Genomic DNA, 27017 nt, shown 5'->3' with positions numbered 1-27017 from the left:
TCACCTGTTTTACTCTGAAGCCTGCTCACAAAGTTCTGTGTCACTGCAGGGTTCTTTGGGGAAACAGAAGAAAAGAAAAAAGGAAAAGGACCTGCCATGCTAGGAGAGTGGGTGTATATGTTTTGGAAAAGTTTGGCTCCTGGGAATGAGAACAGGATGGGGGGAGAAGGAACCATGACAGGAGTGGCAATGATTGTTTGCCTGCTTGGGGTGAGGGGATCAGGATAAATGACCCCTTGCTCAAAGAATGTCCTCCATAGCAAGTCACCACAGGGACTAGCATTCACTGAGCTGAGCCACCACTGCCAAGTGTGGAGTTAAACACTTAAGGTAACTTACTATTATTATTATTATTATTATTATTATTATTATTATTATTTGCGGTATGCGGGCCTCTCACTGCTGTGGCCTCTCCTGTTGCGGGGCACAGGCTCCGGACGCGCATGCTCAGCGGCCATGGCTCACGGGCCCAGCCGCTCCGCGGCATGTGGGATCTTCCCGGACCAGGGCACGAACCCGTGTCCCCTGCATCGGCAGGCGGACTCTCAACCACTGCACCACCAGGGAAGCCCACTATTTTTATTTTTTAGGCATCTTTATTGGTGTATAATTGCTTTACAATGGTGTGTTAGTTTCTGCTGTATAACAAAGTGAATCAGCTCTATGTATACATATATCCCCATATCTCTTCCTTCTTGCATCTCCCTCCCTCCCACCCTCCCTATCCCACCCCTCTAGGTGGTCACAGCACTGAGCTGATCTCCCTGTGCTATGCGGCTGCTTCCCACTAGCTATCGATTTTACATTTGATAGTGTATATATGTCCGTGTCACTCTCTCACTTCATCCCAGCTTACCCTTCCCCCTCCCCGTGTCCTCAAGTCCATTCTCTACATCTGCGTCTTTATTCCTGTCCTGCCCCTAGGTTCTTCAGAACCATTTTTTGTCTTTTTTTTAAGATTCCATATATATGTGTTAGCATTCGGCATTTGTTTTTCTCTTTCTGACTTACTTCACTCTGTATGACAGTCTCTAGGTCCAGCCACCTCACTACAAATAACTCAATTTTGTTTCTTTTCATGGCTGAGTAATACTCCATTATAGATATGAAGGCAGCTTATTTTACTTCACCTGCCAATACCTCTAAGGTATAAGTACTATTACTATGCTCATTTTTTCTAAAGGGGTGAAACTTGGGCTTGGAGAGGTTAAATAACTTGCCCAGGGTCACACAACTATTAATGGGGAAAATGAGACTTTTATGAACCTGGCAATCCAACTCCAGAGGCTAAACTATTCTCTTAGAACACCTCCAACATAGGAGACAAGAAGTGAGGTATAGTACTTGCTGAGGAGATGAGGAAGACGGCAGTAGCACTTGCAGATATGAGTCACCAGTGGGAGACATCCTGGCTTGTTTCCATACTCCCGTCAGTGGGTTGCCTGCTCAAATGAGGACCTGAACAGCCTTGCCCTCAGCCTTGTCCAGTGGGTGCAGGTACATTTCATTGTGTGGAGGGACAGGAGGCTGTCCGCATCTTGCACTATAGCTAGGCATCTGCATGCACCCAGCAGACTTGCTGGCTTTAGGTGCCTATGGGGGAAGACGCTCCAGAGCCTTGCTGGGATGAAGCTTGTGGTCCTTGGACCAGCAGCACAGCATCCGCAGCTCCTAGGAGCTTGTTAGAAATGCAGAATCTCAGGCTTCTTCCCTACTAAATCCAAAACTACATTTTAACAAGATCCCTGGTGTTTTATGTAATATGCATGAAAGTTGGGGTGGCACTGCTCTAAAAAGTTTTATCTTTGCTATGCCCACCAAAGTCAAGTCACCACTTTTCAGACTGTGCTGATTTTGAACGGCAGGCGCCTGTCCCTAATTAACTGAGTGATTGGTGTGTGTGGCACCACAAATCTACAAAAGAACTGGGGCCTTGGATAATCAGAGGAGAGAAAGTTAGGTGTCGTCACAGACACAGGCCAGCAATTCTCAAACCTTTTCTTTCAGGGACTGTTGGATTTTTAGATGGCTTAAAATAAGAGAATAACTTGCATTTTTTTTTCGAACTCCCAACTTCTTTCTTGCCCATTTCCTGCTAACTATACTTAATATCTCTTCATTCTCCCCAAAGACTTGCTAATCTACATTTCACAACCTCATTCCATTTGACTTTGCGTGCAAAGAAATCTGTGCAGAGTATCATCTCTTTTTTCCTCCTTGACCCGGGGCATTTCCTCTTGCTCCAACTTCTGCCCCAGAAGGTGAGTCCCACTCTCTCATACACAGTGATCCACCTTCAGCTGCCCTGGTGCCCTTCCTGCATACACCATGACCTTACCTCATACCTCCTTATAAACTCAGAGCAGAATAAAAGGGCATCAGTAGGGAATGAGGAGGACAGTGCCCATGAGTGTCTGGAGGGAAGATCCCCAGGAAGCCAGGGCAAGTCAGGGTGGACTGGTGCCCCACGTTTAACCATCTCACAGTGCTCATGGCAAAGGCTCTGCCCATCCAGCCACACAGACTAGTGAAGAGAGGGCAAACATGGGGGTAGAGTTCCTACAGAATGGAGACACCTTATCCTGGTTTATCTGGAGTCATTCAAGAGTGAGGTGGTCCAGATGAACAGAATCCTACCTTTTTTTTTTTTTTTTTTTTTTTTTTTGGCGGTACACGGACCTCTCACTGCTGTGGCCTCTCCCATTGCAGAGCACAGGCTCTGGACGTGCAGGCTCAGCGGCCATGGCTCACGGGCCCAGCCGCTCAGCGGCATGTGGGATCTTCCCGGACCGGGGCACGAACCCGTGTCCCCTGCATCGGCAGTCGGACTCTCAACCACTGTGCCACCAGGGAAGCCCTCCTACTTTTTTAAATATTAAAAAATTTAGGGACATTTTTAATGAAAGTGTTCCCAGACTACACATACGCCCTATCATATCTAATTATAAACAACTTAAAGAAAATTGAAAGTCAGAAGGTCCATGAGTTATGGCCCTGCACCATATCTTTTCCTGTTTATACAGCCTCTTTGGCATTCATAGGGCTGCTTTCCCCAATGCTAAAGGGCCCTACTGTGCTATGCTTCTTAGGTGCTTATTTTTTGCCTCTTCATCATCCTATATTTTTACAAAGCTTTCAGCCTACAAACTATAAGGCAGGAAACCAGATGAGTAAACTTTTAAAAACTGTATCTAAAATAAATATAACAGTTCTCTGATTAAGGCGCTTTTGGTCATTTCTCTGTGAGAAGTCTGTGAGCTTTACCACATTTAATCTGTGATTCTAATCCAGTACATTTTAATCATCTTGGAGATTTAAAACTCACTAATGCCAGACTCTCACCCTCCAAAATACTAGTTTAATTGTTCTCCGGTATAGCATAAAGCATCAGCATTTGTAAAGCTACCACGTGATTCCTCGTGTATCCAAAATTGAGAACCACTGCTTCTAATCTTTTTTTTTTTTAACATTAGAAAAAAATTATTTATTTATTTATTTATTTTTGGCTGCGTTGGGTCTTAGTTGTGGCACATGGGATCTTTCCTTGCGGCCTGCAGGCTCAGTAGTTGCAGTGCGTGATCTCCAGAGCATGCAGGCTCGGCAGGCTCAGCAGTTTCGGCGCACGAGCTCTATAGTTGCGGCGCACGGGCTTAGTTGCCCCGTGGCATGTGGGATCTTAGTTCCCCGACCAGGGATTGAACCCACGTTCCCTGCATTGGAAGGCAGATTCTTAACCACTGGACCATGAGGGAAGTCACCCACTACTTCTAATATTTATGCTAGAAATATTTTTAAAATCCTACTTTTAACTGTATCCTATATAATTGTTGAAGTGAGCTCTTTGATAAATAAATGTTATCCTGTCTGTGTAAAAGTGTGTGTGTATAGGGGGCTTCCCTGGTGGCGCAGTGGTTGAGAGTCCGCCTGCCAATGCAGGGGACACGGGCTCGTGCTCCGGTCCGGGAAGATCCCACGTGCCGCGGAGAGGCTGGGCCCGTGAGCCATGGCCGCTGAGCCTGCGCGTCTGGAGCCTGTGCTCCGCAACGGGAGAGGCCACAGCAGTGAGAGGCCTGCGTACCACAAAAAAAAAAAAAAAAGATCCCATGTGTGGGTGGCATTTGTGGTTTTTTGGTGTTTTTGTTTTTTTTACTGACAAAACATTAATTTTCATGGTTAGATAGAACTTTGTGACCATTCATTAGTATATATTTGATATTTTGGGGGGAGAATATTTCAAGCCATGAACTTGTCATACATTACTGTAATATTAAAAAAATAGGCAAAATACTGGGTCCTAAAATGCTTTCTAAGATGTTGATTCAGAACAAAAGTTTATGGTTTTATACTGTTTTACCTTTGCAGTTGAACTGTATTCTGTTTGTTTCTTAGAAAAAGGTCGGGGATTTCCATTTTGTTTTATTGTTAGTATAAATACATAGATTTCAGTAATATTTTGCAGTGACGCACATCCTGAAGTTTCTAAGACTTTTAAGAAGTTATGCTGTTTTTGCAGGGATTTTCCATGGTGTTTAGTTGTAAAAAAAAAAAATGCTGAATGGATGAAAAATGAGTAAAATATGTGTTTTTTTCTTCTTTCTTATTCATCATTGCTATTTGTCCTCTGTGTGAAGGCAACTAATTTGCTGTTGTTCCCCTGAGGGGAATTCAAGTCAAAAAGTCATATTGAATTACTAGAAAAAGATATTCCTATCTCAAAAGAACAAAGTGCAATGATTTAAGAAAAAAAAGTGGAAAATTTATCTGATTTTTGGTGTATGTTTTATCTGTCCACGATACTCTACTTGTACGAACACTTAGATAAACTAAACCTGAAGTAAACTATAAATATGATTATTGATTGAGTCCAACTGACAATCTTACTTTCCATGAATTTAGAAAGCCCAGTTTCTTCCTTTAATCCCATCAACTGCACATTAAAATTTTAACAAAAAAAATTTTTTGTATTCTGTAAAAATCCAGCAGATATTTTCATTCTGGGTCTCGGTTATTTAATATATTTCTTTCCATAGTTTTCACACAGTTACATGCATGATTTGAGTTGACAATGAAGATAGAAGCTTAAGAGAATGCATGATTTATGGGAAAGTTATTCCCAATGTATTTCAACAGGCCGGCAATCCTCCCCGAGTTATAAACACCCAAATTATGAACGACCTACACACACAGACACACACACACGTCCAACTTGGATTTCTTAACTCCTGTCCTCCATGCTTTACATCTACAGGATGCATTTACTGCCATCACAGTTTCTGTGAGAAACCGTGGGGTGTTCAGAAGCATGTGACTTCCCAAATAGAAGCAGGGGATTGGGGTGGGGAGGGGATAGCAGGATGTAATCATCAGTTAGGAAAGTGACACTGGGCTTTTTTGAAAGATTGGCATCCATTGATCAAAAATACACAAGCTCCGTATTTTTAAACACTTTATTTCTCTTCCTGAAATTCTGCCACTAAAGATTCATTTACATTAACAAACCTTTTAAAAATGCCAGTACTTCTGGGAAGGTGAGGGAGGCATCAGTTATTCATTTCCTAGTCCGAATTAATTCTTTCAGGTTGCTTGCTACCTAAACTCTGGCTCAGGTCAAGTAGACTTAAAGGCTGGGTATTGTGATTGGCGGGAGATTATGAGTGTTAATTCATAGCAGGAATAGAATCGGTCCAGGTGATGTGACCATAATTGGGAGGCCAAGTGCCTCTACAAGACATTGGGATACTTGGAAACTCCAGGAAAGGAAAGCTATGTAGCAGAGGAGAGACACAGAAAAAGAGGTACTAAAGGCAATCATATATATTTTAATATTTTCCTAGGCTGACTCTATGCACAGAAATATGAGAAGGAACTCATCTTCCTCCTGATTTTTGCACTTTCTGACTTCCTGAACCCAGGGCTCCCATGTCAGTTAGAACTTCATTCACTTAATGAATTACTTTGGCTTTTGATGAACAAGAATTGGAAACTATCACCATTCATAACAGACTTCTATGTGAAAATTTGTTCTAATGGCCAAGAGACCTGCTTACAAATTAACTTCAGAATATAATCGGTGCCTAAATTGGGATCTACCTGAATAGACTCATAGCTCGTCCGTTGTCCCTCATTCTCCAGTCTTGGTTTGGAAAGTAGGGATTTGCTAGGTGGAACTAAAAGAGACACTGGAGGATGAGGCTTTATGTGGTAAAATTTATATCGTATCAGGGCATGCAATGGAAAGGACACTGATGACCCCACGGAAATACACGTATAGGTCACAACTCTTAGAAAGCTAGGGGTGAACACCCAAATCCTGACCATGGCCCCCAAGGCCCTGTGTAGTCTTGCTTCTCTTACCTCTCCAGTTTCATCTTGTCCTGCTTTCCCTGGTCCCAGTACTGTGGTTGTTTCATGCTTCCCCCGGACAGGCAGGGCCTTTGTACATGTGATTCCAATGACCTGCAATACTTTCCCTGCCCTCTGCCCTTTTAGACTGTCCACTCTACCTAACTGACTTTTCTCTACCCTTCAGACATCTGCTCCAGATCACTCCCACCTAAGTCAATGTCCTTTGTTCCACACACTCAAAGATTTATGTTTCTTTCTGATGGAGTACAGTTGCACGCTTATTGCTGTGACTATTTTGTTTAATGTCTATGCCTTCTAACTGGAAAGCACATAGAAAGAGGGACTCTTCCTGGTTTGGTTCACCATTTGTGTCTCTAGAGGGTTGGCATTCGTGTTTGGGACATAGTAAGAATTAAGTACATTTTTGTTAAAGGAATGAATGAATGGTAGGAGTGACAGGTTGTACAAAAGGTGGTTACATATCCAGAGCTCACTTTTATTTTTATTTTAGAATTACTGTTTTTTTTGGGGGGGGCTTATTTATTAATTTATTTATTTTTGGCTGCATTAGGTTTCATTGCTGCACGCGGGCTTTCTTCAGTTGCGCCGAGCGGGGGCTACTCTTTGTTGCAGCGCGCGGGTTCTCGTTGTGGTGGCTTCTCATTGCGGTGGCTTCTCTTGTTGTGGAGCACGGGCTCTAGACACGTGGGTCTCAGTAGTTGTGGCACGTGGGCTCAGTAGTTGTGGCACGCGGGCTCTAGAGCGCATGCCCAGTAGTTGTGGTGCACGGGCTTAGTTGCTCCATGGCATGTGGGATCTTCCCAGACCAGGGCTCGAACCTGTGTCCCCCGCATTGGCAGGTGGATTCTTAACCACTGCACCACCAGGGAAACCCAGAGCTCCTTTTAAGTGCTATATTTACTCTTTAGAAAAGGGGGCAGTAGGTTCATAGAGAGAGCTCCTGACTGCAGGCTCTGATTCTTCATCTCTTCCCTGGGGTTTCTGTGATGTCAGGAGTCCACTAAAGGGCAGAGTGAGGCTGTGAGCTCATTCCACAGTGGTTAACTATTGACAAATATCTGTCACTGTTTAACAAGCCTAAATTCAACTAGAAAGGAAAAGCCTCATAGCGAATCTCTGTGAAGCCAACCTTTGGAAGCATAGCTAGACATTTCTTTTTATAAGTGCCAAGAATATGTTTATTTAAAGTTTGCTCTTCTTAATCTTCTCCCCTGTTCACCTTAGCTCCATCTTTTCGATCCGTGCCATTGTCTAGGACTTAACACTGCCAGGGCAGGTACCAACAACACCTCATCTTGGTTTCCAAAGGAACTACCTCAACATTTTCAGGAAAGCCATGGTGGTAAAATAAAATATATGAGAGTGTGCTTACCTCTGATCAACTGAAGATCCCTTTGAACTAAAAACAAGGAAACCTTCAACACCTCAGGATGAGAAGAGATACAAAAGGGAGGCTGAGCTAAGAGAACCCTAATTAAAGTTAAATGTAGAAGTTAACCATTGGGTTTAGACTATTACATATGTCTATTGGCCTCAGATTTGAAGATATAGAAAGTTTACTCTGTTTATTTTGAAAATATTTAATAAGACTTATGAGGTTGTATTATGTTTTCATTTGTCTTGCAAAAACCTTTCTAATGTTTCCTAGGATCCTGTGACATGTCAATCTGTAACAGTATCAGATATTAATGTCCTCAGATAACCTGTTGCTGAAGAATTGCTGAGACAGGTGTGGAGGAATGCTGTGGGAAAGACTGACACAACGACTTGGCAAAACCATAGTTCTAGAGTTTTGTGTTTGTACCATATCTAGAAAGTGTGAGTCTGGAGTCTGAGCTCAGGGTCAAATTGTCTGCTTAGAGATAGCTGAGATTCTTTACTAGGGTAAAACTGAGAGGTGTGTCAAGGGTGCGGGGAGTGGTATAATTAATTCATTCAGGGGAAAATGCAGAAGGAGACAAATAACTTTTGCTGCATTTTTAAAAAGGTGAACTCAGAAAAAATGGAGAAACAGCAAGAAATTTTAGTTGGGTAAATAGTTTTGAGTTGTGATTGCAGGGAGTAGGGGTGTATTTCTAAAGGGTTATGGTAAACGTTATAAAGAAGTCTGATACTTAACTCTTAGTCCATCTCTTGTCCAAGATGAGCTTAAAAATTCTAAGGAAACTTCTCAGCTTTGGAGAATGCATTTTTTAAAATGTTTTCTTACGTTTCATTGGTGAATATTTTTCAAGAGTTTCATTTAGGTGTGTATCCAAAAGACTTGTAACAGCGGGAAATTGAAACTACGGTTTTCTCCATACAGTGAAAAAAAAAGATGCATTCACACATTCACTGAAGAAGCAATGGACAAGTCTGTACCCTGCACACAGGGGTAACCCTGGGGCTAGAGAATCTTAGTGAGGAGTATGACCAGGTCCCTGTTTTCACAATATTCTGTAATCAGGTTGAGGGGACATATACGGAAATGAACGGTGCTAGTAGAGTATGAAGTGTGTTTGGGTCGAGGAATGTCAGGAGAAGAAAAATCACTCCGGACGGGGGAGGATTACTGAAGAGAGTTAGAGTCCAGCAAAAACTCCTTATAGGAGATGGCAGTTGAACCGAACCTAAAAGGTCACCGAGGAGTTTGCCAGGGAAAGGGACTAGCACAGGGAAACACAAAGAGGTGTGAGAGATCCGTGTGTGTAGTGAGATCCTGAGAACGTCAGGTGGGCTCAGGATTGGAGTGGGGGGGCGGGGCGTCGAGTGCAGTGCCCCCGGGGACCCGGCAGAAGATGGGCTGCAAACAAACACACCCCGGAGAGAGATCACGAAAGGCCTTCTACGCCAGGCTAAAAAGTGTGACCTTTATCCTGAAGGCAAAGGGCAGCTGCAGAGGATTTTAAGTGCCAGGGTTATACGATCAGATATGTGTTTCAGAAAAATCATTCTGGCAGCTATTACGCATTCTAAATGAAGACAAAACACCTCCTTAAAGCCTCTGAAGTATTCTAGCCGGTTCCTGAGAAAGCTTGTTATAATTCTCACCATTTATCCTCTTAACATAACACAGAAACATTATCCCCTCTGACTTCTGGCTAAGTAGACACAGCCAGGATCTGGAGAAGTGGGTTTGGGGTAGTTTTTACATTTTTCCTAGCAACCTGGCACACCCAGATAGCTCGACTACAAAGGAAACCCGACCTCCTCATACCGAGGGGATGTTTGCACCGGGGGCCCCTAGAAAGGCGGGAATGTTCTACACACCATTTAAGGGACGAAAGGCCATATTCTCTCACGGAGAAGTGCTATGTGAGAAAACAGAAACCCTTAATATTGGATGAAAATTTAGCCGCCTCATAACATGGACTGTACAGTCCTCGGAGGGCTTTGCACTGACCATTGAGACAGCTTTCAAGGCACAACAGAACTGACTCAGTATCGAAAGATACGGTTATAACTGGCCTTGATTTTTGAGTCTAGGTACATTTTTGGGACAAAGACTCTATTTCTAAATGCTCAAAGAGGAGAAAAGTAAAGGTTAGGGAGAGAACGTGACCCGAAACCATGCAGTCTCGCTACCAAATTGTCAATGAAATGATCTTGAAGCGGGGTGTTTTCCAGCTTGGTTTCTAGCAAAACAGGAGGGTCCACAACCTTACATGTTCTTTTGCCCTGGCGGTTGAAAGTTCATTTCCCTAATTAGGAGTTTTGCCTCTGTGGCATAAAGAACCCTCTGATGGACAACCCATTTTATTTCTACCTGGTGGCCCACCGTCGCGGGAAGTGCCTGGCCAGCCCTTGTGATGTAAATGTCAGGCGCTTTTGGGGGTTTTGTTTTTGCCTCCCTCAGAATAGGTTTTGGGGACTGGTGGTCCTGGGGGGAGAGAGGGAGTTAGGAGGGAGAGAGAAAATGGGAGTCAGACATTGACCTGCCGGGAAGGAGCCCCCGCTGACACGGTCAGTCTGACCCATTGAATCGCCTGAATACGATAAACGCCGCTTTATCCTGCCTTGAAAGGCACGAGATAGCGCGGTCTAAATGCCTGGGCATGCTTAAATAGGCGACCAGGGATGTTTGAGCTGAGCATGTTTGAAATCTGAGCTCTCTGACAGCCTGGGAGCTGTCACAGGTCACCTGCCTTGCTCCGCTGGGACGGGCCCAGGTCTCACAAGAAATTGTCCATAGACGAATTGTAGTACAAATTCCTTTCTTTGTTGGTTGGCCTCTTTCACTAGACCATGGCCTATAAAATTTTGTAAAAACAATTCTTAAATATTATTTGAAAGGGCAAATGGCCCACGCTGAAAGGTTTGACAGTTTGACATATAGCGCATGGTTTCGAGAGCTCGCAACCTGAAAAGTACGGCCAGGATTCTCCCGCTGCTTATTAGAAGCCTGGTGTTTTTTAAACAGTGTTTTGTGGCTGCCCAGAGTTTGTTCCTCTGCTCCCAGCCATCTGACAGGCCAGGAGTCTGCTTCAGTGATCTGAAATCCTTTTGGACTCCTTTGTGAGAGAGCAGAAAAATAGCTGGCACCTTTGAATCCAGTGTCCAAAGAGCACAGAAACAGGTAGTGCCAATTAAGGAGCCATTTGGACGATCCGATCAAAGCAGATCACTTTAGAGTCTTCTAATAGCGCCGGAGCCAGTGCCCAGAGAGAGAAGGGAGCCCGGGGTGGCACTTCAGTGAGCGGAGGAGGGGGAATTTGAGTGGCCCAGTCTCATCAGAGCCAGGGAAGTCGCAGGGAAGTAGCTTTCTGCATTAGAATGTGGCCCGTGTGCGGCTCAGCGCCCATTGGCTGCCTCTGCATAGCCAAAGGCCATTTTCAGGAGCCTCTGGCCCCTCAGTCACTGGCCTGCTAGTTAATTGCCACACGGACTTCATGACACATGGGCAGATAATATGACATTTTCGGTTTCTGTCACTAGCAAACGCCACAATGTTGCTTGCACTAGTTGCTAAGAAGCTGTCAGAACCCATTAGCAATTGGCTAAAGTCGCCCTATGGCATTTCCTCATAGCATCAGCAAAACGAGCATAAATCACCCACTGGAGCCTACTGCTATCCTAATGAGGCTGTAAGCTTGTTTATGGACTAGCATCATTTTTATGATTATTTCCACCTTTTCAGTTTGCCTTCATTTGGTGGCAGGAGAAGTCAGCTCCAGGAATGAAGTCACTTGCTGACATTTTACAAATGTGGTTCAGAGCTGCTGCCTGCTGCCGTGTGGTCAGCCGGCGGTCCTCCAAGTTTGTTTAGTGATCTTGAAAATAAAAAGGAAATAAATCCTCTAGAGACCGCAGAGAGGTGACTGTATCAAATTGCAGAGTGGATGGAAATGTGCAAGGTACAATTGACCATTGAGACTTTCCTCTGAGGTGGAGACGTTTCGAGATCAATTTTCCATTTTAGAAAGTGGAAGAGGTTAAACAATTTATTAAAATCTATGAAAGTGTTTGCTTTGAGAATCGTCTGTTTTATTATGCTCTCCTCCTTCCCCATCCTCTCCATTTCCCTAACTTGTGTCGGGAAGGAGCAGGGTTTATTGTTTTAGGCTTTTCTGAACATGCACCAGTATTTACACTGGATTGAAAGCATTTGCTTCCAATGAAAATCTTGTCTTAGATTACAACCCAGCAGTGTAATTTCCCTCCCAGATGGGAGTAAAGTAGCTGTATTTGCCTAAAAACAGTAGGAAGAACAAACTGAGCATTAAGCCAAGGCTGTTTTTGGCTTGAGCTAATGATGTAATAGAAACCTTTTATTCGGGAGAGGTCACTGCCAGGGACTGAAGGGGGTTGATCTGGCTCTTGCTTGAAAGGTTTCTCCATTGTATCTACATAAGTCTTCACTTAAACAATTCTGTTCCTAATGCTTCTGCTTTCATATGGCAGAAATAAACAGGAAAGGTTCTGGTGAGTGTTACACGTGGAATGCAGAAAGCCTTCCTCTCCTAATGCAGTATATAATTCAGGTGCCCTCAAGGCACGCTTTCAGGAATTCTTTTGCCTGAGGTAATGGGAAGCTAAGGCTGCTTTAAGGCCTTGATTATCTATTGATGCACAAAGCTGGAAAAAAGTCATCTCCGCTGGATTATAGTAGATATTTCCATAAATTATCAATGAATTCTCTTCAAGGCAGGCTCGAGGCATTGCCTGCTAAATTAATCTGAAGGGGTTTTGAGATGGAGAGAAAGGCTATTTTTTTTTTTTTTTTTAAGGTTGGAAATAATCATGGGCAAGGTGGTGAAAAACTGTGTCCTTAGGTCAGAAGCTTTTTCATCAGTGATCAAGTAATATGTTTCTTTTCCTTGGTTACCTATTGCATATTGAAAGTGGATTAGCCCACTGAAAATTTAAATGCTTTTGAGTTGGTTTCTTTTCTCATGTTTTTTTAATGAATTGTTATTTTATATGGTGAATTGCTTCTCTGAATAAAAAGCCTCTTTAAATATTGGACTTTCTAAGAATTTATTAGGCAAATCCAAGGAGACCCCTTATAAAACACTTGGGTATGCAAATCAAAGGTGTGGTACGGTGGAAGGAGTACTGGTTTAGGGATGTGGGTGTCTCATCCTGCCTGGACCATCCCCCTTGAGCAAATCATCCAGCAGGATCACAAGTACTTTCTTCATTGATACAGTGAGGGCTTGGGAATTGTGGGTCATTATGATCTTTTTCACTGAGAACACAGCCATGATTCCATGGACCTTTTACAGAATATACGATTTTTGTCAACAAAACATAGAATACAATGAAATTATGGATTTTAATTTGATAAAAATTCAACCGAAAAGTTCTGCAAAAGTTTTGTGTTTGTGGCGTATGCTGTCATCCTAGCAGAAATGTCGAAATCAGTCTGTCACTCACCCAACAAAGTTTTTAAACTTCAACTCAGTACAAGTCAAGGTAATTTAGGGGGCAGTTTTCTTTTGGGAGGAGGGGTGGCGGTTGGAGTTTCCTGAGGGAACTCTGTTAAGAACAACTGATTAATGACAACCTAACTACTTTAGATTCGACTGAAATAACTGAAATCAAAATAGAGGATTCTTCAATATCTTGTGAGAAACCATAATAGAAAAGAATATGGAAAAGAATATATATATGTACATATGTAACTGAGTCACTTTGTTGTACAGCAGAAATTAACACAACATTGTAAATCAACTATCAATAAAATTGTTTTAAAAATAGAGAATTCTTTTTGTGTGTAGGATATTTAGATAAAAGAAGCAAGGAATACAGAAATTCATGAAACGTTCCAAAGGATTCTGAGGCTAGTTGCCATGTGCAGTCTTACCAGAGTTCTTTGGGCCATGTGCACAGGTCTCCCAGTGAACCCAGGGAGTGTGCTAGCTTCATTGTTAAGTCTCGCCACTCTAGCTCTTCTTTCTGGGCCCAGATCAACCTGTCCCTTTTTAAAAGCCAGTAGTTTCCACTGAGAGAGCTGGGGTACCAGTCTGACAAAAGCTAAGCTACTTTTTAGGGTAGTATGTATAGTCCACTGTTGTTTTCCCTTTTAACATTTGTGCCTAAACGCCAAGTGTTTACTTTCCATTTGTACCTTATGGCTTGTTTTGGACAGTGTGATTATATGGACTGAAATTTCACTTTTTTTTTTCTTATTCAATATGCCATTTTAAAAGGAATACTACATTCTTTATCTTATTGTGTCACAGAGCCAAAAAATTATCTAGAAGAAACAACTTAAATGTTACAACAAAAATCAATGGAAAAATAGTATCCAGTGTATAGGAATGTGTAAGGAGGTGACTCTTCAGTGAGAAAAATTTAAATCTAGAAGAAATTTTTCAGAAACTGCCTGGATTATTAGGGGAGTACAATCCCAACTGACTATTCATTTAACATCACTTTATTTGATTTAAATAGTCATTGTTTTCTCATTAAAAATCGATTTCAAGAGTTTTTCCCTTACTAAACTTTATGCTCTCTTTCTCTGACAAGAAAAATTATATTCTATTTGAAGCATTCGTATGTCAGACTGCTTATATGATGGATTACCTACATTTCCATGGCCTACTTTAGTCTTAAGATAGATCACTTATGGAAATAGTTGATGTCTTAAATGCATCTGCTCACAAGTTGACATCAATGACTTTATGTGGGATTTGAATACCCAGGCATGGACAGCACCTCTGCTCATGGTTTCCACCATATTTAACTCCCCAGTAGGAGTTACACTTAACATGTCTCCACTATCCACATCTGAATAATTACCATGGCAACAAAGCAACTAAAGAGATGGGATACTCCCCTCCATTCCCTTTGACCTTTTCCAATGTTCTTTGGAAGAAGTTCCTTAGACCTGACTACTTTTGAGCCTAGGCCTTGTTCTTTCTCTTTGTCTTAAAAAAAAAAAAAAAAAAAAAGAAAGAAAGAAAAGAGTACCAAATAAACTATTAATCATTGATATTGCTCTTTTGGTTTTGTTTATATCCAAAGGCATTCTATTTGAATAAAGCATGTTAAGGTAGCATCAGTCAAAATTTGATTCACTATGTTTGCAGGTGATGGCTTGGACAACAGTGTAGCTTCCCCCAGCACAGGTGACGATGATGATCCAGATAAGGACAAAAAGCGTCACAAAAAGCGTGGCATCTTTCCCAAAGTAGCCACAAATATCATGAGGGCGTGGCTGTTCCAGCATCTAACAGTAAGTGGATTCTAAATGACATATGTAAACTAAATATGGACAATGAACCAGTTTTGATAGAAAAAAGGGGGGAAAAATGATCCCTCTGGACTTGGAATATTTCATAAATCACTGTGTGCCCACAGTTCTTACAGAGGTGTTAGCACTTGTTTCCTAGATCCATACCCCAAATTAGGAGTTTTTGCTATTGCGATTTTGCTCACTTTTGTAAGTTATAAGGTTTAGGAGTTCATGTGCACTTGTGACTTTAAGTATGTATGTTAATGATGTTGTTTTTCTCAGTGTGACTCTTAAGTACCTAGAACCAGGTCCCACTAAGAACAAAGTCAGACAAACCCCAGAGAGAAGGACTTAATTTCTTCCAATGCTTTAGTGGACCTTCATGGCGAATGGTCTGCAAAGATTTAAATCTTGTTGCAATGGCAGGTTGCTCACATAATTTGCTCTTAAGTGGTTTGAATGTACTGGCTGCCATTATGAAACGTTCATCTGAGTCAGAGCTGCACAGTGAAAGTTGTCCCTGTATTTAGAACTGTAAAGGAAAACAGCAATATAGAGTCAGCTCTTCCTGTGTAGTCCCTTGTGACTTTTCAAGCCAAGTAACAGTTTATATTGTCTGTGTGAGTATTGCTGTTTTCACTGCAGGAATTCTCCTGGAGATGTGAGAGACTGGAGATTTGGGGCTTTATGCCACCGAGGGATTTGTTTTGTTTGGTTATTGTTCTGAATGGATTTCATGTTCAAAATATTTATAATCATAATATTTTGGTGAATATTTTTGGAAGTGCATACTGATTTAATGACCTAAGGAAGAAGATGAAATGAAGATTTATGGGTAAAATAATATATTAAAAATCAACAAAATTGTTGGCCAGGGGTACTTTCAATATTAGGGACAAAGGACACATTTAGACTAGCATAGACTAGCCTAACATGAATGAATGTTAAAAAATCTTGTTTTTTTAAAGAAATGTTAGGAGCCAACCTTTTATGTTACTGTTTTTAGCATCGTTTGCTTTTCTTAAAGTCATTTGATTTTCTTCAGTATCAAAGTTAATTCTGCATTGTCACTAACGTGTCCAGACCTGTTGACTCTCACATCCTCACCCACTTTCAAAGCCATGTTCCTCAGTGACTTATATTGATACAGGGAGACAAACAGAGGATGTGGGAGACCAAACTGGTTCAGCTCCTCTGGACAGAGGCTGTGCCTCCAATAATACTCGAGGCTATAAATTAACCCAGATTTTCCAGCATCCCTAAATAAAATAAAAACCGAGAGCAGCAGCACTAACTAAAAAATAGTTTCTTTCCTTTTCTTCTTTCCACCACGATTCCAAACAGTAACTAGATTACGCTGATAGTTTTGGAATCGGCTTTAGGGATGGTTAATACTGGTAGTTAGTTGAAGATGTAGATGGTTTAGCTGATTTTAACATCATGTTCGGTTGACCTGAAACCTGATTCGGGTGCCCTTACTTGCCTGACACTTGTTGCATTTATGTGGATAGTTTGAGATCTGCTTTGTGCAAGTTTGCTGCTGAGGATTATTGACCACCACTGAATGGGAGGGGAAGGACTAGGGTCTAGAGGGCATAGCATGAAGAATAAATAGTAGGGCATTTAAAGTCAGCGGGAGATAAGAAGTGACAATTGGGCAAAAGTGCTGATGCAGCCGTGCTGATATTTCATCACTGGAGCCAACCAGCTAACCTGATCTAACCTGAGGATGAGCCGGGGGAGGGGACAAAATCAGGTTGACCCTGAAGTCACAACCAAACTCTATTTCCTATACTAACAGAAAAAAAAAAGACTTTGTCAGCCTCCATTTCAATCTGCAAAGGAGTTTTGGCTTCACTCGAAGCTGAGGTGCCCCTGAAGAAAATATAATCAAATATTCGTTCAGACAGAATCAGGAAAGAAGAAGCAAGTTCTTTTATTCATCCACCAGATTTCCTGGTTTTCTAGGTCGTACCCTTGTGAAGAACCTTGCCAAGAGCTATATTATTTTCTTTAAAAATAAAAAAAGAACAACAACAACAAAATGCTTTTTAACAGCCAGCATGACTTTACCTGCATTGCAATGCTTTTTGTGGTCCATATATTATTGGGGCAATTGCAACAGAAATTATTCATGAACTGTCTGATTTTTTGAGGTCCGGCTAATTTCCTTCAGTTTGAGGGTCGGTGCTGGCCTGTGCCACTACCCTGAGGGGGAAACCCATTTGTCCACGTCTCCCTGGCATTCTAAGAATGCTCATAGACATTGTCTCCTGGTTTCCATTGGGTATTTCCACCCTCCTTCCCCACCCCACTGCCATGTGCTCATACAAAAATATTGATAATGATAATGATCTCTAAAAAGCAGAAACTCTCATAATATCATCTAAAAAGCAAAGTGAGGAGATATATTTAAATTTTCTCCCCCTTTCCTTCTTCCAATGAGAAAGATTCCCTTCTGTCCCTCTTCTCCAATTGCAAGAGTAGATAGATTTCCAGTTATAAGGAACAGCCTTCTCCTTGTCTCATTATACTTCTTGAAAGAATGCATAAACTGTTTAGGTAATACTTATAGTCAAGAGCCGATTATAATAAATACCATGAGAAAACGTATAAAGAGTTTTATTATTATTTGTCCAAATGTAAGTAACTACTGTTATCTCAGTGTTAATTCTTTAGCAAATTTATTTCAAATTCTGAGAGGTCTTTAGGGATGCACAATTCATTTGGAAGACTGTGTACAAATTTTAGATGATCACATTCTTGCTATATGATTAATGCAACTTATCCAGGAGATCCTTTATGAAATCTTGCTAAATACAAAAGAGCAACTGAAACTCTGGCTAATTAAAACAATAGCAATCACAATTTATTAGCAAATTGTAAAAAGAAACTAATTTTTTAAATGCCCGAGGTATATTATAAAACCTCATACACCTTTTGGAAAGCAAATTGCTATCTTTTTTTCTTTTTCAAATATATGGGTCAATCTTTTCATTGAGTTTATTCAGTTAAAAAAAGCTGCCTTTGAAAGGGCTTTCAGCATTTGTTTGTTAGAAGAGTAGAATAGGCCCTGAATAAAAAAACCTTTCTGGATTTGCACCCCAGCTGCATGAGAAAAATGTGCCTCTCTGTAGTTGGTCACAGGTAGATTTAATCAGTAGCACATTTTACTACTCCAAAGAGAGAACTTTAGCTTCATTTTTGGACTCACAGTCTCTAGCAAGCTAAACTGGACATACTTGTATATAATAAAAACAATAAAAGAAAAAGGAAACAGGTTTTAAACTTTGGTGATTATGGGGTAAAAGGAAATTTCAGTGATGTGAATTTCCAGCTTAGACTTAGTTGAACCTTTTCCAGTTTTGATAACTAGAGAAGTTCTCCTAAAAAAAACTATTCCCTGGAATTGAAAAGAATGACTGACATTATTTAGATAATGAGAGAGAATTCGAAAGAAAATAAAAGGATGTATTAATAGAAATGCTTGCATTTGCCTGAAGACAAATTACTGCAAACAATTAGAAAGTACTTAATATTTGGGTATGAGTCACTATATAGTCATGATCAGTTCAGGGGCATATGCCACATCAAGATTTTTTTTTCCTTCCTAAGGGCATTATTCCAGCTGTAAATATAGCCTGCTGTGTCATAATGTTTAAGCTGGATGTGTTTTGCATATTACTGGTTATTTTGCTACATAGCATTACAGAGATATCTGCCTAAGGGCTAGTAAAAATGAAGAGAAGGAATAAATACAATGTTTAAGGTAAAGAATCAAGGGCCTTTTTTCTTTTTGTTTTCCTACCCTAACATATTGCAATTTTAAGTATAATCTAAATAGAAAAGGGGTTAATATGGTTCTTATTGAAAATATGCACTGACATATTTTCCTGCATGGAGCTTGTGTGCTCTAGGAATCCTGAAAAGTTAGGGAGAGTTGAGGTTGTTAAAATGCATACCTGCAAATTCAGGTGAAGGAACCTTTCAAGGTGTGACTCATTTGGCATTGACCAGTAGGAGAGGTGATCCTGAAGGTGAATTGACTTTCATTCACATTCTCTTGGATTCCCCATCCTTTCACTGATCTTGAGGATCCCATTGGGTACTATAGAGACAAACGTTGTTTCTAGGTTATATACACATTTTGCTATTTGTTTTTGTTTTCTTTCTTTCAACTTCTAGCCTGGAAAATACTATTTTTTCTTTTCCTGTAGAGAAATTTATGTCTCAATTTCTGATTTATAAGACTTTCCTCTCAATGTGGATAAAGCCAAAGTGAGGGGTTGTAGAATCTTCCAGGTTGAGAATGGCGTTGCCATAGAAACACTATTAGATGAAAAGGGCCCTGCGGGTCCACCACTCTAAGAATGGAGTAAATGGAATTGAATTGGGAATTGAATGCTCTAGAAGAGACAGATGTTGTTTCATTGGTTTTTGCTTTTGGTAACAAGATCTGGTGGAAACATCTTAGTATCAAATCTCTGCCTGCAAGTTTGGAAGAACTGCTCTCTAAACATTGTGAATTATTGTTAGAATGAAAAAATACTTCTCATTGGTATCCAGATAACCCATTTTGTTGATCAAGGTGAGTGGAGAGTCAAAAGGCAGACACAGAGAGAAGGACTAGTACAGAGGCACATAGTTAGGTAGCAGATGGAATATGCTCTTCTTCTCCCATTTCTATATCTCCTCCTATCCCTCACCTCTATTCTTTGCCAGTTTTAACAGTGAATATTCTTATTGTGCTGTACCAGTTAGCATCCTTCAGCTACCATTAGTTCTAAGAAGGTAGCAAGGCAGGAAGACTATATTTTTGAACTTTGGCCTAAAATGTCAATCAGGGTAGTGCAAAGTATTTGGGAAAGACTGTCCTAACTAGTCCTCCGTGTTCATATGCCTGAGCCAAGGAGGGTGGCTTGTGGAGGTGGCAGCTAACTTTGATCCTTTTTTCATTATGTGGTATCTACAGATACCTTATTAAATTAAGATACTTGAAAACTAGTATGAAGGAGTGAGAAGATTTTTTTTTCCTTTCAGATGCCCATGTCCCATATCAAAAATGAGCTCTCTGAAATACATAAGAAGAATATCTTCACAGTTCTTACTTTTTTTTTTCTTACACGAGGTTACCAGTCACTTTCCCAGGCTTTAGTCACGATGATGGTCAGAGCTTGGCTTTGCCGAAATCAATACAGGCTTAGATGACAGATCTCTCTATCTTACTTTTAAAAGATCTCTGCTACTTTGGAGATAGCATATTTCAACTTTGATTAGATAGGACCCTGAATATCTTTTACCCAATTGGGAGTCATCTGTTTCAGGACAAAAAAGGAATAGATTATTTAATGACTTGGAGGTAATGTTGGAATGCCCTAATTCTTCTGTAATATACATCATATAAACCCTGTTTTAATAATGAAGCGAGTGGTTTCTAGATTCTGGAGCAACTGCCTTTTTCTTTTTCTTAGCTGGTTATTGAAATCCTAATGGGATGGGTGATGAATTTTCTTAGGTCAGGTAAACTGAAAAGGCTACAGCTGGAATTCTTCACCCAGAAGAATCGGAGTTAATACTAATGATCATTGTGAATTAGAAGATCAAAGGCGAAGCATCAGCCTGTTCTCCAAGTTGTTGCCCCAGAGGCCATTAGTGACCTGGCAGAGCTCCCTCCCAGCCTCCCGCACACCTCCTTCCCTTTGCCCCAGCCTTTCTTCCCCATCCTAGTTATGCACCTCTGACCTGGGGGAATTACAGTCGGTTGACGAGGAGGCATGGGGGAAAAAAACAATCAAAAGTAAAAACAAAAGTCCAACTTTAAAATTGTTCATTTATCCAGGTGGCGTAGGACTCTTAAGCAGATGAACTCTGATTGCGGCTCTATGAATTTCGGGATGTGGTTGAGATTTTTGTGCTCAGTCAAATGGTTTGTTCATTTCACTGATGGTTGGTGCCTTTATATGGTGCCTTATATAAGGGACATTTGTAGCGTCTGGCTGGCAATTTGCCAGCTTATTCTAAAATTTTCCTTTTGTTTCCAAGGCTAAGTTAAAAATACATTGTAGTTTGGTTTTCTGATGTACTCTTTTTTTTTTTTTTTTAATTTATTTTTCGCTGCGTTGGGTCTTTGCTGCTGCTCTTGGGCTTTCTCTAGTTGCGACGAGCGGGGGCTACTCTTTGTTATGCGTGGGCTTCTCACTGCGGTGGCTTCTCATTGCGGAGCACAGGCTCTAGGCGCGCGGGCTTCAGTAGTTGTGGCTCGCGGACTCTAGAGCACAGGCTCAGTAGTTGTGGCGCATGGGCTTAGTTGCTCCAAGGCATGTGGGATCTTCTCAGACCACGGATCGAACCCGTGTCCCCTGCCTTGGCTGGTGGATTCTTAACCACTGCACCACCAGGGAAGCCCAGGTTTTCTGATATACTCTTAATCGAGTTGATTCAATGAAGGATTAGGTTCAAAAGAGAAGTGCCCGGGCTTCCCTGGTGGCGCAGTGGTTGAGAATCCGCCTGCCGATGCAGGAGACACGGGTTCGTGCCCTGGTCCGGGAAGATCCCACATGCCGCGGAGCAACTAAGCCCGTGAGCCATGGCCGCTGGGCCTGTGCGTCCGGAGCCTGTGCTCCGCAACGGGAGAGGCCACAACAGTGAGAGACCCGCATACCGCAAAAAAAAAAAAAAAAAAAAAAAGTGCCCATATAAGCAAAATTTGTTAAGTTGATGGTTGCCCATGCACATAATTGTTGGAAAACTAGCTAGCCATTTACACTTAAAACGCATATATCAATGTCCTGTCTTCTGATACCTCTTAGTGATGATACATTTTTTAAGACAAAATGCTAAATTCAGTCAATGAATATGAAACTTCTCCTCCTCAATTTATCTTTCAGATTAAAATTAGAGCATCACGTACATATGTGTGAGCATATTTTTAAACTAACTCAGTCTAATCCGTAGGAATTTTTTGTGACATAGGTTTGGCTTTTTACTTTCTCAGTGTTTAAGATTCCTAGTGAAGGTACTTTGGTTTAAAGAATGGAGGTTTGATGAACAGACAATCCAGTGGTTTTGTTTTAGGAAGGATTCCAGTGTTTTGGTTTGGTTTGGCTGGTTGGTTGTTTTGCCAGTGGAAGTAAATCTATATGTCATGTAATTTAGGAGACTTTGACTTAACTGGAAATATCCTTATCACATCTCAGTCTTTCTTACGGAAGTGTGATTATGACCCTGTGTACATATATGTCCCTATGTACTTGGGCATTTTCCTATAAGACAAATCTCTCTGAACCCCTGCCATCCTTACCAACCCTGATGGGAAAAACTGATCCATTTTACTTCTTTTAATCCCCTAAATAGCTATGTTCAGGGCCCTAATTTTTCTGTTTCTGCTGATGGAAACCAATGTCAGAGGGTAAGCAAAGAGTGGAGACCACATTGCAATGGTCACGAAACCCTCTTGGTTATGGGCCAAGCTTACCTGAGGTATATGGAATGCCATGAGACAGCAAAAATCGCTTTATTAAGGCTCCGAGGTAGTAATGATAGTAATTGTGCAGATTTATAGCAAAATGACTGCTATGGACAAACGTGCTGGTGTTTCAATACTGTTTGTCTTTCCATTTGCGAGTCCTGAGCCTGGGAAAGGTGGCTTTTGTCAATGGACTGGATACTCAGCTCAGCGTGTCAGGAGACAGGAGAGAGCCCTCGAATACTCAGATAAGGCGTGCATTTCCTGGTGGGCCTGTGGGCAGCCTCCAAGAGCAGAGGAGTAGCTGGAAGAATTACGCCAGGCGATTTCCTAACATTTCAAAGACCTTTCAGATTTTGTGTTTTCTTGCTATTGCAAAATGCCTTCACTCAGCAAATTATAGCCCAGGGAGTGTGGCTCCCAATACAAGAAGTATTGCTCTATCTTTGGACACTCTAAAGAAAAGATAGGCCTCAAGTAACTTGATGTTATAAATGCAAGCACCCTAAGTTAGTTGATATTCAAATGAGACACAAGTTACTTGGTTTTATAATGGATTATTCAAAATCTCCTGAAATAGAGAACTTCGTTTGATTTAAATCACTGCTTATATTTGAATGTCCTCCAGACATTATCTCTCCAGAAAAAAAATGGGGCAATATATTTGAACTTAACCATTTAGGTGTCTTTGCTTTTCAGTTCTTAATATCCTGCGATCAGTTTTTGTCTGTTTTCACATTAACTTTGCCGGTAGCATCCCTGTAGAGCCCACGCGCTCTCCCATGACACGAATGACCTTTGAGAATTCGGTGTCCTAGGAAGTTCTTGGGACATCCAGAGGCCAGGAGGTGTTAATAGGAACACTCATCCTAAGAAAGATCAATGAGCGGAGAAAATTTCTGTTGCAGTTTATAGAAGCTTAGGAATAATTCCTGTCCCTTATTTAAAGAAAAGTCAGTTTCCAAACTTCTTGGGGGAGGAACTCCACAAAAATGACGATTTCATTTTTAAAAGAAATGCAATTATCCCCTGCTTACATAATGTTACTTTTACCAAGTTTTTTAAAAAAAAATGATCCATTAATTGCTTGGCTCTTTTTTTTTTTTTTTTTTTTTTTTGCTTGGCTCTTTTGACATTGGACCATTCTGTCCTGTTAACAGCTGAAGGAAAAAATTGATCAAAAGGCTAAATAAACTTATAATATGTGTCTCTATGGTGCTTTTTTTTTTTTTTTTTTGGCGGTACGCGGGCCTCTCACTGTTGTGGCCTCTCCCCCTGCGGAGCACAGGCTCCAGAAGCGCAGGCTCAGCGGCCATGGCTCACGGGCCCAGCCGCTCTGCGACACGTGGGATCCTCCCGGACCGAGGCACGAACCCGTGTCCCCTGCATCGGCAGGCGGACTCTCAACCACTGCGCCACCAGGGAAGCCCAACACTGGATTCTTAAGACAATCCTGTAAGGTAGTCAGTCAGGATGACAGAAATGAAGGTGAGAGAAGTTAATGAATTTTCTCAGGGTCAAAAGCTAGGAACTGGCTGAGCTGCAACCAGGGAGCGTCTCCTGCCTTGAATTTCCATGTGCTTTTTACCATGTTGCTTCCCAAACACAGAGCAAATCAAATCACCATCATGGGAGTACAAAGGTATAATTACAATCTCATTTCATGAGCTAGCTGATTAGTATTTTTTAAATAAAAATAAGAGCCGGAAGGTTTGGCATAAAACTTCATAGTGCAACCTGATGGTTATTGGTAACGGGGGGTCAAGGAAGGTCCTTTCCTATTTAGATTCTTTTTCCAGACATATCTGTGAATAAAGAAGGCATAGCTGCAGCTATTGATATTTTGTGCAATTGTAATCATTTATACATTGTTAGAATTTCAGATTTTAAACATTAACTGTCCCTCCTTCTTTATGGAAATAGGTGAAACTCTAGCCCTGTGTATTACTAACAATGTGTGATAGTGATTTGGGGAATCTTTCCTCATGCAAATCGTTAACTAACCCTTCGAACACAGAATTTAGCTCCTTGAAGATTTTTTGCCTGTCACATGTTCAGGACGCCAAAGAGCTATGTCTTTCATTTGCTTTATGGAGATAGGGGAAACTGCTTATGCAGCCCCAATTACTCTTGAAACTACAATCCAACTGTCGTTTCTCAGCAAAGAAGGCTGCTAAAGCCTGGAGAATTAAGCCACCGCTCTGGGGTATGACACTGAGGTCTGATCATTTTAAAGCTAGAAATAACTAGAATCCTAAAATTCTTTTGAATAAAATGTAATTTTAGTAATGTTTCCATAAACAGTGGTAATGGTGGCATTTTAGTAGGCAGTGACATTAGTCACATCGAAATTGCACCACATTGGCTTTTAAATTACTCCACCTGTCTGTATGAATAGAATTTTCAGTGTAAAAGCAGAGACAGCTGCTGCTAATGTCTCCTTCTCCCTGTGCAGATAATGCTGGCAAATCTACATGCATAAAGGACTGGTTTGTGGTGTAAAATGGTACCTGACCCTGCTGGCTCCTGAGCTGCAGAGAAATACCTTTAATTACCAGTGGCTGTGTTTAGTTGTTGACATAAAAATGTCAGCTTCCAGGGGTATAACCTCAGGTTCACTCCCTCTAGTAATGTCACCCACCGTACACTCTTTTTCTTCCACCCACATCCTTAGTGAGATGGGTGAGCATTTATCTTGATGTGTTTCAGAAACGTGCAAGGCATTAATACTTAAAAGGAAAACATCTAATACCGTATGAACTTGATGGATGATCTTTCCATTGGAGAACTTTTAAAGATTAGTGGAATCGGGTTCCTTCCTTCTAGCCAGAATGGAAATATGGGATACTGTTTATACCTTCAAAGGGCTTAACATCATTCATCTAATACAGATACACATTCTCATGTGAGGATCATGGCCAGGCACTTCAGAAAGCAGAAAGGGTAAAGAATAGAGGGGCTTGAGTCTATCAAATTTTTTACCATAGGCTCAGGCTTCCTGTTGATATATGATGAAACTTACTTTCCAGAGAAGCCCGTTTGCTCTTGACCTTTCGGCCGTGGTCTATTGTAGCAGCTATATTGAGCCAGGAATGGGCCAGCCAAGCAAGGGGATACTCCTGTTCACAATGCCTGCTGCCAGCGATGTATTTGGAGAAATGGTAAATAGGAGATATACTTGTCTGGCTCCTTTGCAGCCCTTCTTTTTGACTTCTTTCACACAACTCGTGTTTTCGTGTTTAATTTAACAAGGAATGAGTAGTAAATGAAAGCTGCTGCCTGAAATCCCACTGTGAGCGTGTTTTGCACTTGGCTCCCCGGTGACAAAGCAATTTGTGAAATTATGTGATGGAGTAATTAGATGAAGCCAGGGCTCCTGATTGTTGCCATGCATATGGGGCGAGGGTTTGTTGCAAAGAGGGAGGGGGAGGAAAAAAAATAGATTATGACCCTGGCAAGTTGGCTCAAAGCTTCTTCGTTTATTTGTAAACAGAATATTTAGTGACCGCATAGGAAGTAGCTGTAATCACCAGCTCATAAAGAAACCACTGCAGAGCTTTTGGATTTTTGCAGAGTGCTCATGTAAAATTTAAGCTGGGAGGCAGAATCCCTGTTAATGTAATTAGGATCTAATTTACCACCCTTTGCACACAGATGTAATAATGTCTAGATATTCTGTCTTTAAGCACATTACATATACCTCAGTGCAGCAGTTACTGAACAGAAACAGGTGTGAGCACTTTCCTAATTCGTTTTTACACTGTAAACACATAGCAGTGTAAGGGAAATATTTACCAAAAATGAGGGGAAGGAATGTCTGCAAATGAGGCAGTAATGGACAGTTGCCCTTTATGTACTGATGGATTTCTCAATGGTTAAGTAAATTAAAGCAAATGCTAGAAAAATCAATAGGCCAGCATAGTCTTGGTTTTGCCTCATAGACTTCAGGACAGAATGACAGATGTGGTGTCTATGACCCATTTAAGTATTAATGCCTGAAAAACTGCTTCTGCATGCAAGGTTATAGGCTTTGAAACATTCTGCTCTATTACATTACAGACAGTAATATTTTTAAGTATATATGGAATTTATATGTTTCAGTGAGGTTGTTCATAGGTGATACATTTATACTGGAAGATTAGTTGCTTAGTTGTTGCAATAGCATCATAAATCAGTTTTGAATGTTCCCACATGAAAACATCTTCATAAGGATGTAGTTGGAAGGAGGTAAAGATGATGTATATCGAGCTTCCATGTATTGTGAAGTGAATATGCTCCATAACACTCTATGTGGAAACCAAATTAGATTTAATTAAGGGGTAGATGCTGAGAGACTTTGGAAAAATCTGTAAAATACCATTAAAATGTGGCATTAGAATTCAGTTAATCTCCAGGGCTCTAGATGCTATATTCTACATTTGTACCAACATGGATCACATGTCACATAGGTTGACTGTCACAACATGGGGAATTTTCAGGCTGTTGAAATGTTCTAAGTGGTAAGTATTATCCTCTGAGAACGAGAAG

The 27017-nt window shown here is 41.1% G+C and overlaps 1 protein-coding gene across 5 annotated transcripts in view; it reads left to right on the top strand.

The window, feature by feature from the left end:
• The window catches only part of MEIS1 (Meis homeobox 1), a 141206-nt gene that overhangs the window by 62344 nt on the left and 51845 nt on the right, over positions 1-27017 (top strand). For 4 of the 5 annotated variants that reach the window (XM_059078970.2, XM_059078973.2, XM_059078968.2 and 1 more), the window contains exon 8: positions 14880-15025. The exons of the other annotated variant lie outside the window; for it this stretch is intronic. In XM_059078970.2, coding sequence (XP_058934953.1) covers positions 14880-15025 — 146 coding nt within the window. The remainder of the gene's footprint in view (positions 1-14879; positions 15026-27017) is intronic. 5 annotated transcript variants of the gene reach the window in all.

Source organism: Kogia breviceps, chromosome 11, assembly GCF_026419965.1.
Source record: "Kogia breviceps isolate mKogBre1 chromosome 11, mKogBre1 haplotype 1, whole genome shotgun sequence".
NCBI classification, from domain to species: Eukaryota; Metazoa; Chordata; class Mammalia; order Artiodactyla; family Physeteridae; genus Kogia; species Kogia breviceps.
This window is presented reverse-complemented; position numbering and strand designations above follow the sequence as displayed.